This window comes from Staurois parvus, unplaced genomic scaffold (genome assembly GCF_062004578.1).
Source record: "Staurois parvus isolate SC_StPar_1 unplaced genomic scaffold, SC_StPar_1.0 ptg002260l, whole genome shotgun sequence".
Lineage (NCBI taxonomy): Eukaryota > Metazoa > Chordata > Amphibia > Anura > Ranidae > Staurois > Staurois parvus.
The window spans coordinates 164,506-189,500 of NW_028320056.1; the positions used below are offsets into that span (position 1 = coordinate 164,506).

The 24,995-nt window shown below is 46.7% G+C and overlaps 1 protein-coding gene across 1 annotated transcript; it reads left to right on the forward strand.

Annotated features, from left to right (window-relative positions):
• The first annotated feature begins 442 nt into the window (after positions 1-442).
• Positions 443-23,494, forward strand: LOC149431442 (uncharacterized). The gene is made up of 4 exons (XM_089665605.1): positions 443-521; positions 16,145-16,242; positions 16,319-16,525; positions 23,417-23,494. The coding sequence occupies exons 1-4, from the start codon at positions 443-445 to the stop codon at positions 23,492-23,494; spliced, it is 462 nt and encodes a 153-aa protein (XP_089521731.1).
• Positions 23,495-24,995: the final 1,501 nt, after the last annotated feature.

A 24,995-nucleotide genomic window follows, 5' to 3' on the forward strand; every position in this document is an offset into this window, starting at 1 on the left:
CAAGATTGACAGTTACAAGCATGACTCCCAAAGGCAGAGGCATGATGGGACTTGCAGTTTTGCAACAGCTGGAGGGCCGCCAGTTTGACACCCCTGCCCTAAAGGAAATGAGCAACCTTGCCCAACAGTGACCTTTAAAAACCCCAAGGCCTGGAACAAAAGGCTGATTCTCCAGATGACGGGTAGTACATCTATAAGGTTTGAAACAACCACGTTAAATCTGTGTCCACTTCAGGAGACTGCAATGACCCCAACCAGAGGTAGACTGTTGGAATTCTCAGATACAGTGACAAGGTCAACATGGCCAACATGAATAGAAGTTTAAGGCCAATCACAGACATAATCTGCAGGGGACCATTTAGAGCCTTTGAGGGTAGAGTGCACCGATATCTGAGCAAAAACAGCCAGAAAGTCCAAAGGGGAGACTGAGGTCCCTGTGGACATGGGGGATACCTTGGCCACACACGAGAGAGCTTTGGTAGACTTCAATAAAGATGATCCAGTGACAATAGGGGTCCAAGGTTCTGAATTACAGGTGACAATTCCTTCTGGGAAGGAAGCACTCTAGGACTATAAGCCGTGTTCATCCTTGGCAGTGGTACAGTCCTGGCTGTCTTAGTGAAGACATGGTGTGTTTGCACAGTGGTAATTCAACTAGGCCCAATGTGAGGCAAGGTTTTAAGTCTCATAAACCCAGGCAGCTTGGGCTGAGGGTTTCAGGTGGCCGGGGGTGACCAAGTCATTGTAGGCAGGGAGATCCGTGTGATGCTTCAAGAGCAACGGCAGAATGATGCTTCCTCCAAGTTGAATAGAGAGAAAGAGAAGTCAGAGCTCCACCCAGTGAATGCCATCAGCACTTGATTCCTCATCCTTAACTCTTAGTGGTGGGAAATTTAAAAATGGTGGCCATCAATGAGGTAGCTCCCAGTGCTTTATCACAACTGGTTCTGCTCACTAAGTTATTCTTCAAAGACAGGATCAGACCTGTGACCGCAGCACAACTCTGGACCCGAAAGCACTCCTTAGCTAACTAAAACAGTACACCCTGGCCTGGAGAGCACCAGAATGAAAAGCCCAGTGCCCAATGGTTACATTCCAGGCTAGTCTCACATGTACAGTCCAGGAGGGTCTGGCCTCAAAAGCTAGTGCTGAGAAAACACTGATCAGGATAGCTGATCAAGATCATCTGAGTTCACCAAAGAACCTTGATAGATTGATTGATGTCACCAAGGAACCTTGATTGATTGAAATAACCAAGGAACCTTGATTGAGGTCACCAAGAAACCTTGATTGATTGAAGTCACTAAGGAACCTTGACTGAGGTCACAAAGAAACCTTGATTGATGTTACCAATGAACCTGCCACGGTCTGGGTCAGGTTCAGAGACCAGTTGCTACAGCAGTTGTAAGGCTTACCTGAAACCAGCAGGATTGGTACACCAGCGGCCCACCCTGGGAATGACGCAGGCTCACCTGAGGTGCGGGGTCTAAGCATCCACCGGTCTTCCCCAGAGCTCCTAATGGTGGAGATGGATTTGGCTGCGTGTGAATGCCAGGTCGCAGATCTCAGGATCACCCCACCAGGGAATGAATAGGCTGGAAACCAAAAGCGGATCAAACAGTTCAGGGATCAAAAAAGAAGCGGAGTCAGTCACAAGCCAAGGGTCGGTCACTAATGGTAGTAGATAGGATGAGGCAGAATCATAGTCAGTAGCACGCCAAAGGTCGATAACGTAGATGAAGACGGCAGCAGGAACAGTAAGTGGGATATTGGCTGGGAAGGCACAATAATCTGGCAAAGAGGAAGTGCAGAGGAATGGCTTATATAGGAAGTTCATGGGAGGAGCAAGGAGTTCAAGGTTCAAGAGAAAACAGGGCCAAGGCAGGATCATCCAAAGAATTGTCAAGGGAGCTGTGCAGAATTCCAGGTGGCTCAGTGAGAAGAAACATTGTCTCTCACTGCAGAAGGCCCAGGTTCGATCCCAGGCTCTGACAGTACTCCCCAACTCACAGGACATCCCCTGGACGTCTTAGGACCAGGCTTGTGTGGAAACCTCTGGTGGAATTCTCTTGTTAGTCTAGGAGCATAAACATTTTCCTCAGGCTCCCAAGAATTTTCCTTTTGCCCATATCCTTCCCATTGGACAAGATATTGCAACTTTCCTCTAAACCACCTAGAATCAAGAATCTTCTCCACCACATATTCTTCTTCACCCTGTACCTCAACAGGTGGAGGAGGTAGAAGAATTCTTCCAGAGAAAAGGATTGTTGTGAAATGGTTTGAAAAGCGATACATGAAAAACCGGGTGAATCTTCATACTGTCGGGAAGTTTTAAGCGAAAGGTGACTGGGTTGATCTGAGCAGAAATCTGAAAAGGACCCACAAACTTTTGACCCAGCTTAGCAGATGGCACATGTACCTTCAATTTCTTTGTTGATAACCAAACTTTGTCACCCACATGAAACGGAAGTTCTCTCCGGTGTCTGTCAGCCGTCTTTTTGTAATATTCCTGAGCTTCCCTCAAAGTCTCAATCAATTTCTCCTGAATCTCCTGCAATGTAGTTAGTCTGTTGGTAACAGCAGGAATTGGAGTTGTGATAGGGAGATCAGGAATAAAAACTGGATGGTAACCGGTGTTTAAGTAAAAAGGGACTTTGAGAGGTGGAACTATGTTTAGAATTGTTGTATGCAAACTCTGCAGTGGGAAGACAGTCCACCCAGTCATCCTGAAGATAAGTGACAAAGCATCGAAGATACTGCTCCATTGTTTGATTAGTTCTCTCAGTCTGACCATTAGACTGGGGATGAAAAGCAGAGGACAGATTGATTGTAACACTCAAGGCTGAGCAAAAGCTTTTCCAAAATTTCGAAGTAAACTGCACACCTCTGTCAGACACTACATCATCAGGGATTCCATGCAGTTTAAATACTTCTCGAACCATTAGTTCTGCAGTCTGTTCAGCAGTGGGCACCCCCTTCACTGGAACAAAATGGGCCATTTTTGTGAGACGGTCAACCACCACCAAAATGGTGGTCTTTCCTTTTGAGGGAGGTAAATCCACCACAAAATCCATAGAAATAGACCCCCATGGTCTTGATGGAACAGGGAGTGGCTGAAGCAACCCCAAAGGAGAGGCTCGGGGAGTTTTATTGTGTGCAAAGGTCAAGCATGAGGCCACATAGCGTTTGACATCCTTCTTGTACCCCGGCCACCAAAAGGAACGTGACAACAGTTCTTCAGGTCTTAGTAACTCCAAAATGCCCAGCAAGTTTGGAATCATGAACCAACTTGAGAGCTTCCACCCGAACAGACTCAGGTACATAAAGATGATGTCCTTGAATCCAAAAGCCATTCTTGTACACCAGGTTCATGTCCCTAGGAGGATCATTGAGAAGTGGGTCATTCTCATACCCCTCTTTGAGAAGACTCAAGAATGTCTTTGCACTTGTGGCCCCTAGGAAGTTCTTTTGTGTTAGGATGGAATATTCGGAGTTGCCCTCCAGGAGAGGCTCGGACAGCATCCTTGATAAGGCATCAGCCTTACCATTCCTCGATCCAGGTCGATATGATATAATAAAATTAAATCTGAAAAAGAATAGAGACCAGCGAGCTTGTCTAGAAGACAATCTCTTGGCCGAACAAATAAATTCCAGATTTTTATGGTCAGTGAGAACAGTTACAGGATGATTAGCCCCTTCTAGCAGATGCCTCCATTCAGAAAAGGCTTCCTTAATTGCCAGTAACTCTTTATTCCCAATGTCGTAATTTCTTTCGGCTGAGGACATCAAACGGGAGAAGAAGGCACAAGGATGAAGCTGCATTTTTTCACCACTTCACTGAGACAGGATCGCTCCCACGGCAGAATTGGAGGCATCCACTTCCACTATAAAGGGTAGTTCAGGATCGGGATGTACCAAGATTGGTGCAGAAGTGAAAAGAGTTTTCAGTTTTTCAAACGCAGCTTGTGCCTCAGAGGTCCACATGAAGGGTACCCCTTTCTTTATAAGCTGTGTGATTGGAGCTATCACTCTAGAAAAGTTTCTTATAAATTTTCTGTAAAAGTTGGCAAACCTGCCGAAACGTTGAATTTCCTTAACATTTCCAGGTGCTGACCAATCTACCACTGCTTTGATTTTCTCGGGATCCATGCTCATGCCCTCTGAAGAAATGATATAGCCTAAGAACTGGATCTGGGTTTGTTCAAACTCACATTTCTCCAATTTAATGTAAAGTCTATTTTTCCTTAATCTTTCAAAAACTGTGCAAACATGTGTGCGGTGCTCCTCCCAATTATCGTAAAAGATAAGGATATCATCCAGATAGGCAATTACAAATTGGTCCAACAGATCACGAAAAACATCGTTGATAAAATGCTGAAACGTTGCAAAGTTCAAACAGCATTGTAGCAAACTTGCTCATCAGAGATGGACGTGGAGTTCCCCTGTTTTATTAGAAGTATTCCTCAATCCTTTATTCCCTTCCCCCTCCCTTCCTGAGAGGCACAGGGACAGATGTGTAAGTCTTAAAAGTTGCTGGCAGGCTGGAGCAGCAGGGGGTCCAGCACTACAAAGCCCCCCCCTCCATAGAGACAGCAGACTCTCTGTCCAAGGGACCTGTTTGATTTCACACCTCGGGGAAGGATGGCAGAACCTTCTCAAGAGTTCAAGGGATTCCCCAGAAGCACAAACAAGATAACATTTTTAACAGATCTGGTTTTCCCGTTTCATATCATGGATTATGACAGATGTTGGTTCTAATTCAGAGTTCGCTCAACTGACCCCTCCCTAAACAGCGTATTGGTCAGTTACTCAGAGCCATTCCCCCTGCTGGGGGACTTTTAAAAACTCAGGCTAACAGGCCTAAAAAAAAAAAGCTAAAGAGATCTCCTAATTTTAACATCGTAACAGCAGGAGATCAAAGACCCTTCGCTCTGCAACTTAGATCTGCTTACCTTAATGCTGAACATGACAAGTAACTTAACCTTTTAACTTCTCCCTGTTATCTCTTTGCTGTGCTACTTTCTATGTATATACAGTTGCAAGAAAAAGTATGTGAACCCCTTGGGATTACGTGGAGTTTTGCATGAATTGGGCATAAAATGTGCTCTGAACGTCATCTAAGTCACAACAATAGAAGAACACAGTCTGCTGAACATAATACTACACAAACATTAGATGTTGCCATGGTTTAATTGCACATAACATGTAAACATTCACAGTGCAGGGAGGAAAAAGTATGTGAACCTTTGGACTTAATAACTGGTTGACCCTCCTTTGGCAGTAATAACCTCAACCAAATGTTTCCCGTAGTTGCAGATCAGACCTGCACAACGATCTGGAGTCATTTTGGACCACTCCTCTTCACAAAACTGTTTCAGTGTAGCAATATTCTTGGGATGTCTGGTGTGAATCGCTCTCTTAAGGTCATGCCACAGCATTTCCATTGGGTTGAGGTCAGGACTCTGACTGGGCCACTCCAGAAGGCGTATTCTGTGCTGTTGCAGCCATTGTTTTGTTGAATTACTTGTATGATTTGGGTCATTGTCCTGTTGCATCACCCATCCTCTGCGGAGCTTCAGTTGGCGAACAGATGGTCGTACGTTTTCCTGCAAAATGTCTTGATAAACTCTGGAATTCATTTTCCCATCAATGACAACAATCCGTCCAGGCCCTGAGGCAGCAAAGCAGCCCCAAACCATGATGCTCCCTCCGCCATGTTTCACAGTGGGGATGAGGTTTTGATGTTGGTGTGCTGTGCCTTTTTTCCTCCACACATAGTGTTGTGTGTTCTTCCCAAACAACTCAATCTTGGTTTCATCTGTCCACAGTATATTCTGCCAGTAGTGCTGTGGAACATCCAGGTGCTCTTTTGCAAACTTCAAACGTGCTGCAATCTTCTTATTGGACAGCAATGGCTTCCTCCGTGGTGTCCTCCCATGTACTCCATTCTTGTTTAATGTTTTCCTTATTCATCTTACCGTTCGATCAACAACTGCTGCTAGACTCATACACCTTACCAACCAATCAGCAACTGCTGCTAGACTCATACACCTCACCAACCGATCAGGGACTGCTGCTAGACTCATACACCTTACCAACCAATCAGCGACTGCCGCTAGGCTCATACACCTTACCAACCGATCAGCGACTGCTGCTAGACTCATACACCTTACCAACCGATCAGCGACTGCCGCTAGGCTCATACACCTTACCAACCGATCAGTGAACGCTGCTAGATTCATACACCTTACCAACCGATCAGCGACTGCCGCTAGACTCATACACCTCACCAACCGATCAGCGACTGCCACTAGACTCATACACCTTACCAACCGATCAGTGACTGCCGCTAGACTCATACACCTTACCAACCGATCAGAGACTGCCGCTAGACTCATACACCTTACCAACCGATCAGTGACTGCCGCTAGAGTCATATACCTCACCAACGGATCAGCGACTGCTGCTAGACTCATACACCTCACCAACGGATCAGCGACTGCTGCTAGACTCATACACCTCACCAACCGATCAGTGACTGCTGCCCCTCTCTGCCAATCCCTTCACTGGCTTCCACTAACCCAACATATAAAATTCAAAATACTAACCACAACTTACAAAGCCATCCACAATCCTGCCCCTAGCTACATCACCATCCTCATCCACAGATACTGACCAAATCGCCAGCTCCGCACCTCCCATGATATCCTCCTCTCTATCTCCCTCATCACCTCCTCCCATGCTCGCCTCCAGGACTTCTCCAGAGCCTCTCCCATCCTCTGGAACTCCCTACCACAATATGTCTGGTCAGTCCCCACCCTGTCTGCCTTTAGGCGATCTTTGAAAACCCACTTATTCAAGGAAGCCTACCCCACCCCCACCTAAGAACTGTACTTGAATCTCCTCCACCAGATCATCCCCCACAGCTATCACCTTTTGTATCCCCTCCCCCTTCCTTCAGATTGTAAGCTCCATGAGCCGGGCCCTCCTATTCCTTCTGTACTGAAATGTATTGTAATTGTACCGCCCCCCTTATATTGTACAGCGCTGAGCAGACTGTTGGTGCCATATAAATCCTGTATAATAATAATCATATACTCCTGACCACTACACTTAGTTTGCAGGGCTGTATATAATAGTCTCCTGGCACTCTGGGACATTATTCATGATTAACCGTAAACTGATGACCTGTAAAGGCTTTTGAAGTCACCTATGAGAAATGTTTCATCGTTACACAATTTTTTTTTTTACTCTTTATTATATTTTTACTTTTAACAAGATTGTAGTCATAAAATCAGGAAATAGAAAAAAGGCAGAAATCTGATTGGACAGGAAGAGCCCTTGTCTGGAATGTGGGGGCGGAGTCATTATTATTGGTGTACAATACAATACACAACGTGTTCCATTATTATAACAAAGTATTGTAGAAAAGATCCCAACATAGAAAATGGGGGAAAGGAGGAAATAAAGGCGGATATGAAGGGGAATCTGTGTACGGGGAACACCTTAACAATCACCACCATTTTATTCTCCAGGGCCTCTGATGTCACAGAATAGATGTTTGGGGGTTTATCTCATCTTCAGGACCAAAATCTGCATTTTCCCATGTGTGCAAAATCATGCAGAAACAGCTCTGGCAGTGAGAGGGTTAATGTGGGCTAGATGGGATCACTCTGCTGGGGTGACATTAGAGCTCCCCCTAGCTGCAGCCTGGTAATAACATTGCTGGGAGGTCTCTTCATTTCTCTGCTCCATACTTCCCGTCTTTATAGAAACGTCTCCTGACATTTGGGGGTCTATTCATAGAATGTTTGTATAGCAATTCCCTCAGTGAGAGTTCATGTCCATTCCTCCTGTGTGAATGGGGAATGGTGAATGTTAGGAGTCTATTTGCTGAGCGGGATGAATATTTCCCATTGATTTCAAATGAAACATGTTGCCCTTGTACACTAGGTGGAGCTGATTACTATGATACTTAGCGCCATCTAAAGGCCAAACAAGCAATTTTGGATTTTAAATCAATGATTGGATTAATGATATGGTTTTATTTATTTTCTTCAACTCATAAATGTATGAGAGTGATCTCCGGTATTTGTATGACACCCCCCCTCACATAGCACACTAATAATATGTTGGGGGTGTGATCTCCGGTATTTGTATGACACCCCCCTCACATAGCACACTAATAATATGTTGGGGGTGTGATCTCCGGTATTTGTATGACACCGCCCCTCACATAGCACACTAATAATATGTTGGGGGGGTGTGATCTCCGGTATTTGTATGACACCCCCCCTCACATAGTACACTAATAATATGTTGGGGGTGTGATCTCCGGTATTTGTATGACACCCCCCCTCACATAGCACACTAATAATATGTTGGGGGTGTGATCTCCGGTATTTGTATGACACCCCCCTCACATAGCACACTAATAATATGTTGGGGGTGTGATCTCCGGTATTTGTATGACACCGCCCCTCACATAGCACACTAATAATATGTTGGGGGGGTGTGATCTCCGGTATTTGTATGACACCCCCCCTCACATAGTACACTAATAATATGTTGGGGGTGTGATCTCCGGTATTTGTATGACACCCCCCTCACATAGCACACTAATAATATGTTGGGGGGGTGTGATCTCCGGTATTTGTATGACACCGCCCCTCACATAGTACACTAATAATATGTTGGGGGTGTGATCTCCGGTATTTGTATGACACCGCCCCTCACATAGCACACTAATAATATGTTGGGGGGTGTGATCTCCGGTATTTGTATGACACCGCCCCTCACATAGTACACTAATAATATGTTGGGGGTGTGATCTCCGGTATTTGTATGACACCGCCCCTCACATAGTACACTAATAATATGTTGGGGGTGTGATCTCCGGTATTTGTTTGACACCCCCCCTCACATAGCACACTAATAATATGTTGGGGGTGTGATCTTCGGTATTTGTATGACACCGCCCCTCACATAGCACACTAATAATATGTTGGGGGGTGTGATCTCCGGTATTTGTATGACACCGCCCCTCACATAGCACACTAATAATATGTTGGGGGTGTGATCTCCGGTATTTGTATGACACCGCCCCTCACATAGCACACTAATAATATGTTGGGGGTGTGATCTCCGGTATTTGTATGACACCGCCCCTCACATAGTACACTAATAATATGTTGGGGGGTGTGATCTCCGGTATTTGTATGACACCGCCCCTCACATAGCACACTAATAATATGTTGGGGGTGTGATCTCCGGTATTTGTATGACACCGCCCCTCACATAGCACACTAATAATATGTTGGGAGGGTGTGATCTCCGGTATTTGTATGATACCGCCCCTCACATAGCACACTAATAATATGTTGGGGGGTGTGATCTCCGGTATTTGTATGACACCGCCCCTCACATAGCACACTAATAATATGTTGGGGGGTGTGATCTCCGGTATTTGTATGACACCGCCCCTCACATAGCACACTAATAATATGTTGGGGGGGGTGATCTCCGGTATTTGTATGACACCGCCCCTCACATAGTACACTAATAATATGTTGGGGTGTGATCTCCGGTATTTGTATGAGAAGATCAACATGTGACATGGCTGAATGAATGCTGGTCATATAATAGTTCATCTATTCTCTAAGTGGGGTGGTATCTATTGGGCCAATCCCTTTTACAAACCACACATAATATCGCCCTTCAAAGTGAAAACAGAAACAATTTGAACAAAATCAAAGAGTAGAAATATTTTCCGGTGGATCCCCTCTACCCAGACCCCATATGTAGACATAGAACAACAAGCTGTGTTCCCTCTCGTGCCGCACTCCTCCAACCACCCAAACCCACACAGAAGCAAAGGGAAATAATGAGAGGAAAGTTCCCCCCTAGTTTGGGGCGGAGTTCTCCTTCCCTCCTGTTGGGGGATGGGAGAAGGATGGACTGAAGACAGAGAGACGCTTCGGGGTCACCACTGTTCTGTAGAGCCTTGAAATGAAGGACATCAACTTCAGAAGTTCTTGTTGTCTGTGTAAAGTTCCCCGATAACGAGATCTGGGCTCTCCCGGCTTCTAGCTCTGTAACCCGCTATATCATTATCAGGAAACGCAACTCCGACACCCAAGAAGGGCTGAAGTTGTGTCCTTCATTTCTAGGATCTACTGACCACTCTGCACCCCGACATTTACTGCACTTCATCCATGTCTTTGTGGGCCTCTCATCTCCTTATGGACTGTTTCTTCCATGATGAAGATCAGCCATGGAGTATATCTGAGGTGTATATCAGGGTGTCAGAAGGGGACAGGATTGGTATACAAGGTCAGCAACAAACAGTAAACAGGCTCATCAGTAAAACATCCCCGGGAAGAGGTCCAAGCTCCTTGAGCACACATGACTGTTACAGACATTGCACATGCTCAGAAACATGTTGCATTCTTCCAAGGCAACATCATCACGCCAGCACTGCGGTCCACACTGCATTCCAGCCCTGATTTCCAGATGTGGGATGTCTGCTGGCCAGCTTCCTCCCCCATAGACAGCGGCACACACCGATCACGTTGGAGTCCTTCTTCCCGGTGATGTGTTACTGATGAGCCTGCTTACTCTGACTTTATGGGAGGGGCCTGCCTTATATACCAAGAAATGTATTCTCTGATGGGGGGCACAGTCTCTGATGGGGGTGCTGCTTCTGATGGAGTGCGGCTTCGAAAGAGTGCGAAGCAGTTAAACACAGCAGTTGAACTAAAGCAGGAGAAAGACACAACAGCAAGAAACTCTACTGCATGCTGGACAGACTGCAAGCAAACACCCTGGGAAACCTCTCTTACATGCCTGACTCCCACTCTGTGTACCTTTATATAATACGCCCCTCTTCATACTACTATCCTCTGTTCCCAAATCTCATTTCTTTACCCCTCTGCTCCACCCCAAAACTTGCACATCTCCCCCTCATTGCTATCATCTCCCTACTACTGCTCTCATCACCCCCCAAAATGCCTCTTCTACTCCTTCTCATTTTCCTCTCCTCCATTCCCAAAATCCATTCACTATATCCCTCTGCTCCTCCTAAACATTTGTATATTGTGTCCTCACTGCTTCCTTCGCCCCACTATGGCACCCACCACCTCCTCCTATTATTCCACTCTCCCACTGACCCGAACACCTCCACTAGGAGTTTTTCACGCTCCTGCACATCCCGCTCCCATGCCACCTTTCTCACCCTTCTCCTCCTCCTAGCCGCGGGAGACATCTCCCCGAATCCTGGCCCTCCACCACCTCCCTCACCCGCACAACACCCTCCCGCCTCCATGTCCTAACGCAAACTAGTATCTGTCCCCCTGCTCCCTAAAATCTCCCCCCCGTTTTCATGTGCACTCCTGAACGCCCGATCGGTGTGCAACAAGCTTACCGCCATCCACGACCTCTTTGTTTCCCGCTCCCTCAACCTCCTAGTGATCACGGAAACCTGGATCCAGCCCACTGACTCTACCTCCCTGCTGCACTCTCCTACGGAGGTCTCACCTGGACCCACTCACCCAGACCTAACGGTCGTAAAGGTGGTGGGGTTGGTCTGCTCCTGTCACCGCAGAGCGCCTTCCGAGTCCTCCCAAACCCCCCCTCCCTATCCTTCTCCTCCTTCGAGGCCCACTGCGTCCGACTATTATCCCCAACCCCCCTGAAGATTGCTGTGATATACCGGCCTCCTGGATCCATACCCCGCTTCCTGGAAGACTTCTCCTCCTGGCTACCCTTCTTCCTCTCCTCTGAGCTACCCACCATCATCCTTGGGGATTTCAACATCCCTGTCAACCTCGACAACCCAGACACAGCCCGTCTCCTCCACCTAACCTCCTCCTTTGCACTTGCACAGTGCATACAATCCACCACCCACTCCGACGGTAATATCCTTGATCTTGTCTTCTCCAACCGCTGCGCTCCCCACAACCTCACTAACACCCCCTTCCCTCTCTCTGACCACAACCTGATTACCTTCTCTATCTCCTCGTCCTCCAACGCCTACCCCTCCAAATGTCACACTACTACCAGCCGTAACCTCCGCAACCTTAACCCTGCCCCCCTCCACTCCGCAGCTGATCAACTCCATGACAGCATCCTCCCCCTGTCCTGCCCCGACTTGGCTATGACTGCCTACAACAACGCGCTGTCAGCAGCCCTTGACTCACTAGCGCCTTTAACCACACGCAACATCAGACCCCGACCGCTCCAGCCCTGGCAGACTGATCACACCAAAACCCTCAAACGACACAGTCGTGCCCTGGAGCGACTATGGCACAAAACCAAATCCCAACAAGCCTTTACCCGATACAAATCTGCCTTCCACACCTACACCTCCTCCCTCCACGCAGCCAAACAAGCCTACTTCCTGACTCTCATCAAGGCCCTCTCCTCCAATCCTCGCCGACTCTTCTCCACCTTCAACTCTCTACTCTCTCCACCCCCACCTCCACCCAGCACCTCACTCACCACCCTTGAGATTGCCAATCACTTCAAAAACAAGATTGACACAATTCGCAAGGACATCGCCGCAACTCACACGCCCTCTCAACCCGTCCCCTCTCACACAGCTACCCCCTCATCCCCCCTCCCCCTCGACATTACCCGCAGGGACTTCGTCACTCCTCAAACTCCCTCTAACCCCGTTCCCCCTCACTCAGCTACCCCCTCATCACCCCTCTCCCACGGCCCCACCACTGCTCTGACCTCCACTTCCACCCCACCCTACATTCCTCATACTGAAGCCCCCCAACACTCCACACCTTTGACCTTACTACCATCGAGGAAGTCTCCAAGATCCTCTCTGATGCCCGCCTCACCACCTGCTCCCTCGACCCTATCCCCTCACAATTCCTACGACCTCCCTCCTCCTCCATCCTACGCTCCCTCACCCACATCTTTAATCTCTCCCTCTCCTCCGGCACTTTCCTCTCCCCACTGAAGCATGCACACATCACCCCTATACTTAAAAAGCCCTCCCTGGACACCAATGACCCGAACAACCTCAGACCCATCTCCCTGCTCCCACTTACATCTAAACTCCTCGAGCGCCTCGTCTACACCCGCCTATGCTCTCACCTCAACGACAACAACCTCCTCGATCCCCTACAGTCCGGCTTCCATCCCCTACACTCCACCGAAACCGCCTTACTCACACTCTCCAACGACCTGCTAACCACCAAAGCTAATGGCCACTATTCAGTGCTCCTACTCCTTGACCTCTCTGCGGCCTTCGACACAGTTGACCACCCCCTCCTCCTCAAAATACTACACTCCCTCGGCCTCAGAGATTCTGCTCTCTCCTGGCTCTCATCCTACCTGTCACAACGCTCTTTCAGTGTTACCTATAATGCTACCACCTCCCCCTCACTCCCCCTCTCTGTTGGGGTCCCTCAAGGCTCTGTCCTTGGGCCCCTTCTCTTCTCCATCTACACCTCCTCCCTTGGCCAACTCATACACTCTCACGGCTTCAACTACCACCTCTATGCCGACGACACACAAATCTATCTCTCAACCCCCCACCTCACCCCCTCGGTCTCTGCCCGAATCACACACCTACTGAGCGACATATCAGATTGGATGTCGCTCCACTTCCTTAAACTGAATCTCTCCAAAACCGAGCTTCTGGTCTTCCCCCCAGCCCGAACCCCACCCCCCATTGACTTCTCCATCACATCCAACAACGCCAATATCAAACCCGCCCTGCAGGCCAGAGTACTGGGTGTCATTCTGGACTCCAACCTATCCTTCCAGCCCCAAGTCCAATCTTTAACAAACTCGTGCAGACTCCACCTCCGCAACATCGCCAAAATCTGCACGTTCCTAACCCCAGAAACCACTAAACAGTTCATCCACTCCCTCATCATATCACGACTAGACTACTGCAACTCCCTCCTCACTGGCCTGCCTCACCACAGGCTATCCCCGCTTCAGTCCATCCTGAATACGGCTGCCAGACTCATTTACCTTTCCAACTGCTCCGTTTCCGCCACCCCCCTCTGCCAATCCCTCCACTGGCCTCCACTCAGTGACCTCCACCCCCCTCTGCCAATCCCTCCACTGGCCTCCATTCAGTGTCCTCCACCCCCCTCTGCCAATCCCTCCACTGGCTTCCGATTGCGCAACGGATCAAATTCAAAATCCTAACACTGACGTACAAAGCTGTCCACCATACTGCCCCGAACTACATCACTGACCTAATATCCAAGTACTGCCCAACACGCACACTCCGCTCCTCACAAGACCTCCTTCTCTCTAGTTCCCTGGTCTCCTCCTCCCATGCCCGCCTCCAGGACTTTTCCAGGGTGTCACCCATCCTCTGGAACTCCCTTCCCCAACCCATCAGATTATCACCTACTCTCCTCTCCTTTAGGCGCACCCTGAAAACACATCTCTTCAGGGAAGCCTTCCCCACCCCCTCCTAACCTGCTGACCTCCTCCACTCTTCCTACCACTCCATCCCCCACAGCTATCTCCTCCTGTGCCACCATCCCCTCCCTCCTAGATTGTAAGCTCGAAAGAGCAGGGCCCTCAATCCCCTCATGTTTTGCATTGTATTGGTATTGTTCTGTCACATGTTCTGTCCCCCATTGTAATGTACAGCGCTGAGCGAACTATTGGCGCTTTATAAATACTGTATAATAATAATAATAATCATTCCTTGTCTGCAGATCTAAAACTCATCAAAACCAGTTCAGGGACCAAACAAACCCAACAGAGTAAAGGGGACCCCGGACCTCAAAATTGTAGTAAACACTAAACAGTCCAAACAAAATGTCTTCCCATGGGGAGAGTAGTTCTTCAATGTCCAGCAACCCTTCTATTCCCCCCTCACATCCACATCCTATTATTGTGTGACCAATACCATCCAAATCATTCTTACTTTCATTTCCCAAAGTTATCCGTCTACAAGGAGACCTGTATAGATCACATGATGGCACCAATGAGGATGGAGGAGGACCGGAGTCACATGACTGAGAAGATACTAAACCTCACCCTGGAGATCATCTACCTGCTGACCGGAGAGGTGAGGAGGATTCTGGGAGGTCACATGACATCGCTCTTATCTCTATTAATAAAACAGACCTGACTGGAGAGGTGAGGAGGATTCTGGGAGGTCACATGACATCACTCTTATCTCTATTAATAATACACAGACCTGACCGGAGAGGTGAGGAGGATTCTGGGAGGTCACATGACATCACTCATCTCTATTAATAAAACACAGACCTGACCGGAGAGGTGAGGAGGATTCTGGGAGGTCACATGACATCACTCTCATCTCTATTAATAAAACAGACCTGACTGGAGAGGTGAGGAGGATTCTGGGAGGTCACATGACATCACTCTCATCTCTATTAATAAAACACAGACCTGACCGGAGAGGTGAGGAGGATTCTGGGAGGTCACATGACATCGCTCTTATCTCTATTAATAAAACAGACCTGACTGGAGAGGTGAGGAGGATTCTGGGAGGTCACATGACATCACTCTCATCTCTATTAATAAAACAGACCTGACTGGAGAGGTGAGGAGGATTCTGGGAGGTCACATGACATCACTCTTATCTCTATTAATAAAACACAGACCTGACCGGAGAGGTGAGGAGGATTCTGGGATTCCAACATGATATTCCTATTGGTTCCTCAATACAGAGATTTCCTCTTCTGAAGTCAGGTGATCATATGACCATCACAGTGCCTCCATGTGACTCCCTAAACCCTGAGAGACACAACATGCAGAAGATTCTAGAAGTCACCAAGAAGATGATGGAGCTGCTGACAGGAGAGGTGAGCGGTGCCGGGAATTCTGGGACATTCTCCAGTAACAGACAAGGGATGTGTCTGGATGGTGACTGTATCATTGTGTGTGTCAGGTTCCTATAAGGTGTCAGGGTGTCACTGTCTATTTCTCCATGGAGGAGTGGGAGTATTTAGAAGGACACAAGGATCTCTACAAGGACGTCATGATGGACAATCAGCCGCCCCTCACATCACCGGGTAAGAGGAGACTTTATTGTAAAGGAGAGAGCAGTACGGAGGATCCACCTAGATCCCCCATCATCTGATAAACACATAGAAACAATGGATTCAGTCAGTGTGTGTGTTTCCTACAGATGGATCCAGTCATGGGAACCCACCAGAGAGATGTCCCCGTCCTCTGTATTCCCGGGATTCCACACAGGAAGGTCACACCATCCCTCCCCATCATCAGGTAGATGATAATTATTGGTAGTTGTGATTTATACACAGCATGTTTGTTACAATGAATGTTTTATTATATCTTTCAGAGTGGAATCCTCGGGGATGATAATATTGATGTTAAAGAAGAGTATAAAGAGGAGGATGAGGAGTATGGAGTGATGGAGGAGTTTTCAGAAGGACACAAGGATATGATGGAGCCACCTAATACCAGGAACCCACCAGAGAGATGTCCCCGTCCTCTGTATTCCTGGGATTCCACACAGGAAGGTCACACCATCCCTCACTATTACAAGGTCGGTGGGAGGGAGAATCTAGAACATGGACATGTGATGATGTGTGGATTTTTTATGTGGCCTTACATTTTACAGATGATATTTTCTCTCATTTCCTTGATTTAGAGTGGAGATCCAATCGATATAGAATTTGAGGTGAAAGCAGAAGAAGAAGAGGCGTATGTGAGGGATGATCAGCAGTCTATGGAGGAGGATGGAATAACGGGGACATTTATAGAGGAGGACACTCCTACAGAGATCAGCACAGGTGGGTCATGAACACTAAATCCATTCCTCCACCCATACTGCTCACTGATTGGTCCAGAGTAGGGCGGGGACTGGGTGATATCAGCCTGTAATCCCCTGGTCACTTTCCTGAGCTGTGTTCCCCGTCCTGTATTCCTGGATTTCTCTCGGATAATCTTCCTTCTCTGTGCTGCAGACACAATTTATGTCTCTAGACTGGATTTATGGAGGTTCTGGGGTTCAGCTGGCAGCAAAATGTTCATTTTCACTAGAGATGAGCGAAGTATTCAAAAATTTGATTCGGCTGATTCGGCGAATTTCAGGAAGAAATTTGATTCGATGCGAATTTATTCGCTACGAAGATAACTTATAAAAAGGGTTTCTAGGCTTCAGAGAGCCTTTAAATTAGTGCAGAACACTGTACCTTTAATTTAAATGCCCTTGGAGATGAGGAAGGAGAAGGAGAAGGATGAGAAGAAGGAGAAGGAGAAGGATGAGAAGAAGGAGAAGGAGAAGGATGAGAAGAAGGAGAAGGAGAAGGATGAGAAGAAGGAGAAGGAGAAGGATGAGAAGAAGGAGAAGGAGAAGGATGAGAAGAAGGAGAAGGAGAAGGATGAGAAGAAGGAGAAGGAGAAGGATGAGAAGAAGGAGAAGGATGAGAAGAAGGAGAAGGATGAGAAGAAGAAGAAGGAGAAGGATGAGAAGAAGAAGAAGGAGAAGGATGAGAAGAAGGAGAAGGATGAGAAGAAGGAGAAGGATGAGAAGAAGGAGAAGGATGAGAAGAAGGAGAAGAAGGAGAAGAAGGATGAGAAGAAGGAGAAGGATGAGAAGAAGGATGAGAAGAAGGAGAAGGATGAGAAGAAGGAGAAGGATGAGAAGAAGGATGAGAAGAAGGATGAGAAGAAGGATGAGAAGAAGGATGAGAAGAAGGAGAAGGAGAAGGATGAGAAGAAGGAGAAGGATGAGAAGAAGGAGAAGGATGAGAAGAAGGAGAAGGATGAGAAGAAGGACAGTTCTGTGACAGTTTCTGTCTATTTCTGACAGTTCTGGGACATTCACTCCATACAGCGGTTGAAACATTGTATCTATTTGTTTCCATAAATGACATTCTGCAGATACACTTAGAGGAGCTCTGCAGATACACTTTTTGCCGGCTTGGAATTATTCTTATTTTCATCCTCTTCTTCTTCTGAGGATGAGGATGAGGATGAAGAAGAAGAAGTAGGATGAAAATAAGAATTCCAAACCGGCAAAAAGTGTATGTGCAGAGTTCCTCTATTTCTAACAGTTCTCTGACAGCTCCTTCACATGTACAGCGGTTGAAACATCTGTATCCTAAATGGAAACTAATAGATACAATGTTTCAACCGCTGTACATGTGAAGGAACTGTCAGAGAAATGTCAGAAATAGCGGAGCTCTCTGCAGGGACACTTTTGCCAGCTGATCGGGAAAAATTCGATTCGCGCACCCGAAGTAGGCAAAATTTCGGATTCGACGCAAATCGAATTTTTCCTGAAATTTGTATCGAATTCCGGTTCGCCTGGTTCGATTCGCTCATCACCATAAGTGTTACTAGACCTGGGCACCTGGGATGTGTGCTTTGAGTCTTCTTCCCCATGCCCGGGTCTAGTAAGATCTCTGACAGAATATTTCTCCCAGGGTTCCTTGCTCTGTGGTCTGCTGGCTGTGCCGGGTGGAGGGATATGTCTGTAGTGTCTCAGACCCAAGTCACTGAGTGCAGTCTCAGGAGATGGGAGGCAGCGGTGTGGGATCTCTGCAACTTGTCTACAGTAAACATTTAATCTTCCACTGATTACTGAATACCAATATTATGAGTCCTGACTCTTACACTGTATAATTTATATTGTACATTACATACTCCTGACCCCTGCACTATATACTCTATGTTGTACATTACATACTCCCGACTCCTGCACTATATACTCTGTGTTGTACATTACATACTCCTGACCCCTGCACTATATACTCTGTGTTGTACATTACATACTCCTGACCCCTGCACTATATACTCTGTTGTACATTACATACTCCTGACCCCTGCACTATATACTCTGTTGTACATTACATACTCCTGACCCCTGCACTATACACTCTATGTTGTACATTACATACTCCTGGCCCCTGCACTATATACTCTATGTTGTACATTACATACTCCTGGCCCCTGCACTATATACTCTGTGTTGTACATTACATCCTCCTGACCCCTGCACTATATACTCTATGTTGTACATTACATACTCCTGACCCCTGCACTATATACTCTGTGTTGTACATTACATCCTCCTGACCCCTGCACTATATACTCTGTGTTGTACATTACATACTCCTGACCCCTGCACTATATACTCTGTTGTACATTCCATACTCCTGACCCCTGCACTATATACTCTATGTTGTACATTACATACCCCTGACCCCTGCACTATACACTCTATGTTGTACATTACATACTCCTGGCCCCTGCACTATACACTCTATGTTGTACATTACATACTCCTGACCCCTGCACTATATACTCTATGTTGTACATTACATACTCCTGACCCCTGCACTATATACTCTGTTGTACATTACATACTCCTGACCCCTGCACTATATACTCTGTTGTACATTACATACTCCTGGCCCCTGCACTATATACTCTATGTTGTACGTTACATACTCCTGGCCCCTGCACTATATACTCTGTGTTGTACATTACATACTCCTGACCCCTGCACTATATACTCCATGTTGTACATTACATACTCCTGACCCCTGCACTATATACTCCATGTTGTACATTACATACTCCTGACCCCTGCACTATATACTCCATGTTGTACATTACATAGTCCTGACTTCTGCTCTCCCCCTCCCCCCACTGCTATATATACACATAATATGGATTCTCTTTTGTTCCCCCCATTTCCTCCCAGCTGGACATTTTATATCGGATGATGTGATTGGAGCACAGACTTTTACATGGTGATAATAATGTGATCACATCCTCCAACTTTGGACCCTTAAACAGAAAGTGATAATGAGGGAGGAGTCAATACCCCAATGATGGTGGTCTTCAGGATCAGTCCAGTCTTCATCTTGGTTGTTCTCCCCCCATCCTCACTCTCTGACCTCTGGTGGGGCTCAGCCCCGCTGTTCTTCATGACTAAATCATGGAGTAAATAAGGAAGTGCAGTACTTCTTGTGTTGGGAAGATGGCGATGAGTGATAGAGGGGGTGGGGACCCTCGTCCTATAATCCCCTCATCACTGTCCCTCCTATAAAAGACAGTTCTGGTTGCTTCCTCACTCTCTGACTAAGGTCCATGAATAAAGAAATGACCTGGTAGGAGATCAGAGGAGCCATTTCCTAGTTCCCTTGAGGGTGGAATTGTAAGCTCCTCAGAGACCAAGCTGCCTGATGTGGGCGGAGTCCTGGTTTGGAGGAACCAATCAGCTCCTGTCTAGTAATCCTCTTTGTCTTTGTATTTTAGTCCATGGCCGGGAGATGAGGAAAACCTCCGAGGATTGTCTCACTTTGTCTCCAGACTGGAAAGTAGAAGATGAGGACATCACACAGTATAGTCCAGGAGAAAACCCGGCTCCCTCCAATGTCCATCCGGCACCACCCAGTGTAGATGGACCATCGGATTCCACGTATCCTGAGGAACCTCAGACTGTGCGGGACCGGGCCTGTTTTCCAACAAGGAAGAGGTTCTCCTGTACTGAGTGCGGGAAGGGTTTCCATTCTACATACCAACTTAATGTTCATAAAAGATCTCACACGGGGGAGAAGCCATATTCCTGTCCTGAGTGTGGGAAATCTTTTTCAGTGAAGTCCAATCTTTACAAACATCAGAGATCTCACACGGGGGAGAAGCCGTATTCCTGTCCTGAGTGCGGGAAATGTTTTGGTTCTAAATCCTATTTTAATGTGCATAAAAGATCTCACATGGAGGAGAAGCCGTATTCCTGTCCTGAGTGCGGGAAATGTTTTTCAGAGAAGTCCAATCTTTACACACATCAGAGATCTCATACGGGGGAGAAGCCATATTCCTGTCCTGAGTGCGGGAAATGTTTCAGTTCTAAATCCCATTTTAATGTGCATAAAAGATCTCACATGGAGGAGAAGCCGTATTCCTGTCCTGACTGTGGGAAATGTTTTACAAGGAAGTTTATTCTTCACAAACATCAGAGATCTCACACAGGGGAGAAGCCGTATTCCTGTCTAGAGTGCGGGAAATGTTTTTCAGAGAAGTCCAATCTTTACACACATCAGAGATCTCACACGGGGGAGAAGCCATATTCCTGTCCTGAGTGCGGGAAATGTTTCAGTTCTAAATCCCATTTTAATGTGCATAAAAGATCTCACATGGAGGAGAAACCGTATTCCTGTCCTGAGTGTGGGAAATGGTTTACAAGGAAGTTTACTCTTCACAAACATCAGAGATCTCACACAGGGGAGAAGCCGTATTCCTGTCCTGAGTGTGGGAAATGTTTTACAAGGAAGTTTAATCTTCACAAACATCAGAGATCTCACACGGGGCAGAAGTCACTTTCCTGTCCTGAGTGAGGGAATTGTTCCTCTCTGAAGTCCTGTCTTCCTGTACATCAGGGGTCCCACACAACCCCGGAGGTGTATTAGTGCCTTGAGTGCGGGAAATGTCTTCTAGATGAATGTTACTGGACATCCCAGCTCTCATGTGGGGAAGAAGCACACCCTGATATACACCTCAGATATACTCCATGGCTGATCTTCATCATGGAAGGAACAGTTCATAAGGAGATGAGAGGCCCCCAAAGACATGGATGAAGTGCAGTAAATGTCGGGGTGCAGAGTGGTCAGTAGATCCTGGAAATGAAGGACACAACTTCAGCCCTTCTTGGGTGTCGGAGTTGCGTTTCCTGATAATGATATAGCGGGTTACAGAGCTAGAAGCCGGGAGAGCCCAGATCTCGTTATCGGGGAACTTTACACAGACAACAAGAACTTCTGAAGTTGATGTCCTTCATTTCAAGGCTCTACAGAACAGTGGTGACCCCGAAGCGTCTCTCTGTCTTCAGTCCATCCTTCTCCCATCCCCCAACAGGAGGGAAGGAGAACTCCGCCCCAAACTAGGGGGGAACTTTCCTCTCATTATTTCCCTTTGCTTCTGTGTGGGTTTGGGTGGTTGGAGGAGTGCGGCACGAGAGGGAACACAGCTTGTTGTTCTATGTCTACATATGGGGTCTGGGTAGAGGGGATCCACCGGAAAATATTTCTACTCTTGATTTTGTGCAAAGCGTTTCTCTTTTCACTTTGAAGGGCGATAATATGTGTGGTTTGTAAAAGGGATTGGCCCAATAGTTACCACCCCACTTAGAGAATAGATGGACTAATATGACCAGCATTCATTCAGCCATGTCACATGTTGGGATCTTTTCTACAATACTTTGTTATAATAATGGAACACGTTGTGTATTGTATTGTACACTAATAATAATGACTCCGCCCCCACATTCCAGACAAGGGATCTTCCTGACCAATCAGATTCCTTCCTTTGTTATTTCCTGATTCTATGATTACTATCTTGTTAGAAGTAAAACTATAATAAAGAATTGATTGAGTGAAAAGAATTGTGTGTGTCGGGGCCATGATGGGGATCTTTGGGGGCCAAACATTTCTCACAGGAGACACTTTACAAGCCTTTACAGGTCATCCAGTTTCTGGTTCACCATGAATAATGGCTCAGAGTGCAGGGGTCAGGAGACTACTTCATACAGCCCTGCAAACAACGTGCAGTGGTCAGGAGTATGTGATTTACATTCCAGAGTACAGAGTGCAGTGGTCAGGAGTATGTGATTTCCATCCCAGAGTACAGAGTGCAGTGGTCAGGAGTATGTGATTTACATCCCAGAGTACAGAGTGCAGTGGTCAGGAGTATGTGATTTCCATCCCAGAGTACAGAATGTAGTGGTCAGGAGTATGTCATATACAGCCCAGTGTATAGAGTGTAGTGGTCAGAAGTATGTCATATACAGCCCTGTGTATAGAGTGCAGTGGTCAGGAGTATGTCATATACAGCCCTGTGTATAGAGTGCAGTGGTCAGGAGTATGTCATATACAGCCCTGTATATAGAGTGCAGTGGTCAGGAGTATGTCATATACAGCCCTGTGTATAGAGTTCAGTGGTCAGGGACATGTCATATACAGCCCTGTGTACAGAGTGCAGTGGTCAGGGACATGTCATATACAGCCCTGTGTATAGAGTGCAGTGGTCAGGGACATGTCATATACAGCCCTGTGTATAAAGAGGTACTGCAGGCTGTGAATACTATATCACAGCAGGGTTATCCTACCAAAATCAAGTTCTGCCTTTATTTCCTACTACACCAAACAAGGTCCGTGCCTTGGGTAGCTGGGCTTGTGTCCTTGACACCTGGTGGTAGCCATGGGATATTAGAGTGTGCATGCTATTGTACTGCTGTTACCTGTGTTTTGACCGGGGAACATGGGGGGGTTCTAGCAACAATCTACTGATTGCCAAGGATACATAATGGAGGACAACACCTTGGGTGTCAGCTGGCCTCCCTCTTACCCAAATCTTTGGCACCCCCATTCATGACACTCTCATAATAAGGATTCTTCCATTTCTCTTGGATAATCTCACCAAACCTCAGGGAACTATACCAGGTCACAAAGGGAACCCCTACATTCCTTCTAACACTCTGTCCTTTATTTCTGATTTGTGTCTGTAGCCCTGTTTTGGGGGGGTTATGTGAAATGGCCCACACCAAACAAGCTATGGCGCTAACCTGTATATGAGTAGGCAATCCTGAGCCTTCGCTATATGGAAGAGGGGGTTGTGATAATACAAATGGCAGTGCCTCCACCTAGAATAGGGATCCTGCAATTGAGGAGACTCACCCCTTTCTAGGAATGTAACAGGTAGACAACTTACAGTAACTATACATAGCAGTATTAATGCACCCAGCTTATATTTCTAACATGAAAACATGTCACCCACCTGTATGAGATTAATGCAAAGTTTATATAAAGCAGCCACATAAAACAGGACGCATAAGAATAACATTCAGGAATTACAATTTACCGTAAATTGGGAGGTTGCAATTATACCCGGGTATATGTGCATGTAGTATACAGAATACCTCCAACCATGGGTTATAGGCAGTCCGGTTGCAGGGGCCCCTGGAGAGGTGAGAGTCAATAAGATGCACGCTTCCACTTTAGATGCTGTGATGGCGTCCAAGTAACATGCGGATGATTGCACTGCTTGTCTGAAGATCAGCGATGCATCACCTAAAAGGATAAAATGCTCTATCTATCCTCACTCTTAGTCCCTATCCCTAAACTGGGCTGTCACTGCAACCGGGCCTCTATCTGTCTAAGTGGCCGTCGGATGCCTAACCTACCTCTAGCCTAATCTATCCAACGCTCCCTATGCTAATCCCAGCTAAAGAGAGATCCAGACCAATAAGGGTGCTATGGCTTTAAGCAAAGAGGCTGCAAAGATACACTGCAATTAACAGAAAGTTCACCTGACAGTCTTATGCAGGTGAAGACACTGATCTATATATATATATATATACAACTATAAGGATTCTGCAGTGTAAATAGAATAATGATAATGAACCACAAATCTCTCTCTTACAGAGATATTAGGGTTCCAATACAGAAGTTGAAATATAACAGAGGCAGATCTAATCTGCTTCAGTAACAACTAGATAGATAGCAGCCTTGTTAATCTGGATCAATACTCACAGAATCCCCATACAGTTCTCCCCAGATACACAGCACATGGCAGGCTGGCACCCTCTGCCTGATACTTCCTGGAAAACAACTATATAACATCCTGGGGTTTCCTGACCTCCTTGTAGGGGCAGGAAGCACACCCAGGGACTTGTCTGTAATGGGACCTCTATGGTAGTGGCTGTATATGGATGTAAACAAACCACAACTAGTGTATAAAATAACAGTTCCCTACACTCTCCCCCTGGTGAAACCTTTACGTCCCGTCAAAGGAAGGTCACATTATATACAATAATCAAATTCAATTTCAAATACACAACGTTGTCCTCTCTCCATTACAATGGTTTGCTAAAGAAAACAACAGATTAGTATAAATACATGCCAGGTGATGCAAATACAGGTAGCATATTGACCAGATTAGATACTGCCCCTACCCAGGCATGGTATAGATGGGACGAGGAATGATGCTGGGATCTCCCAAAGTATCAT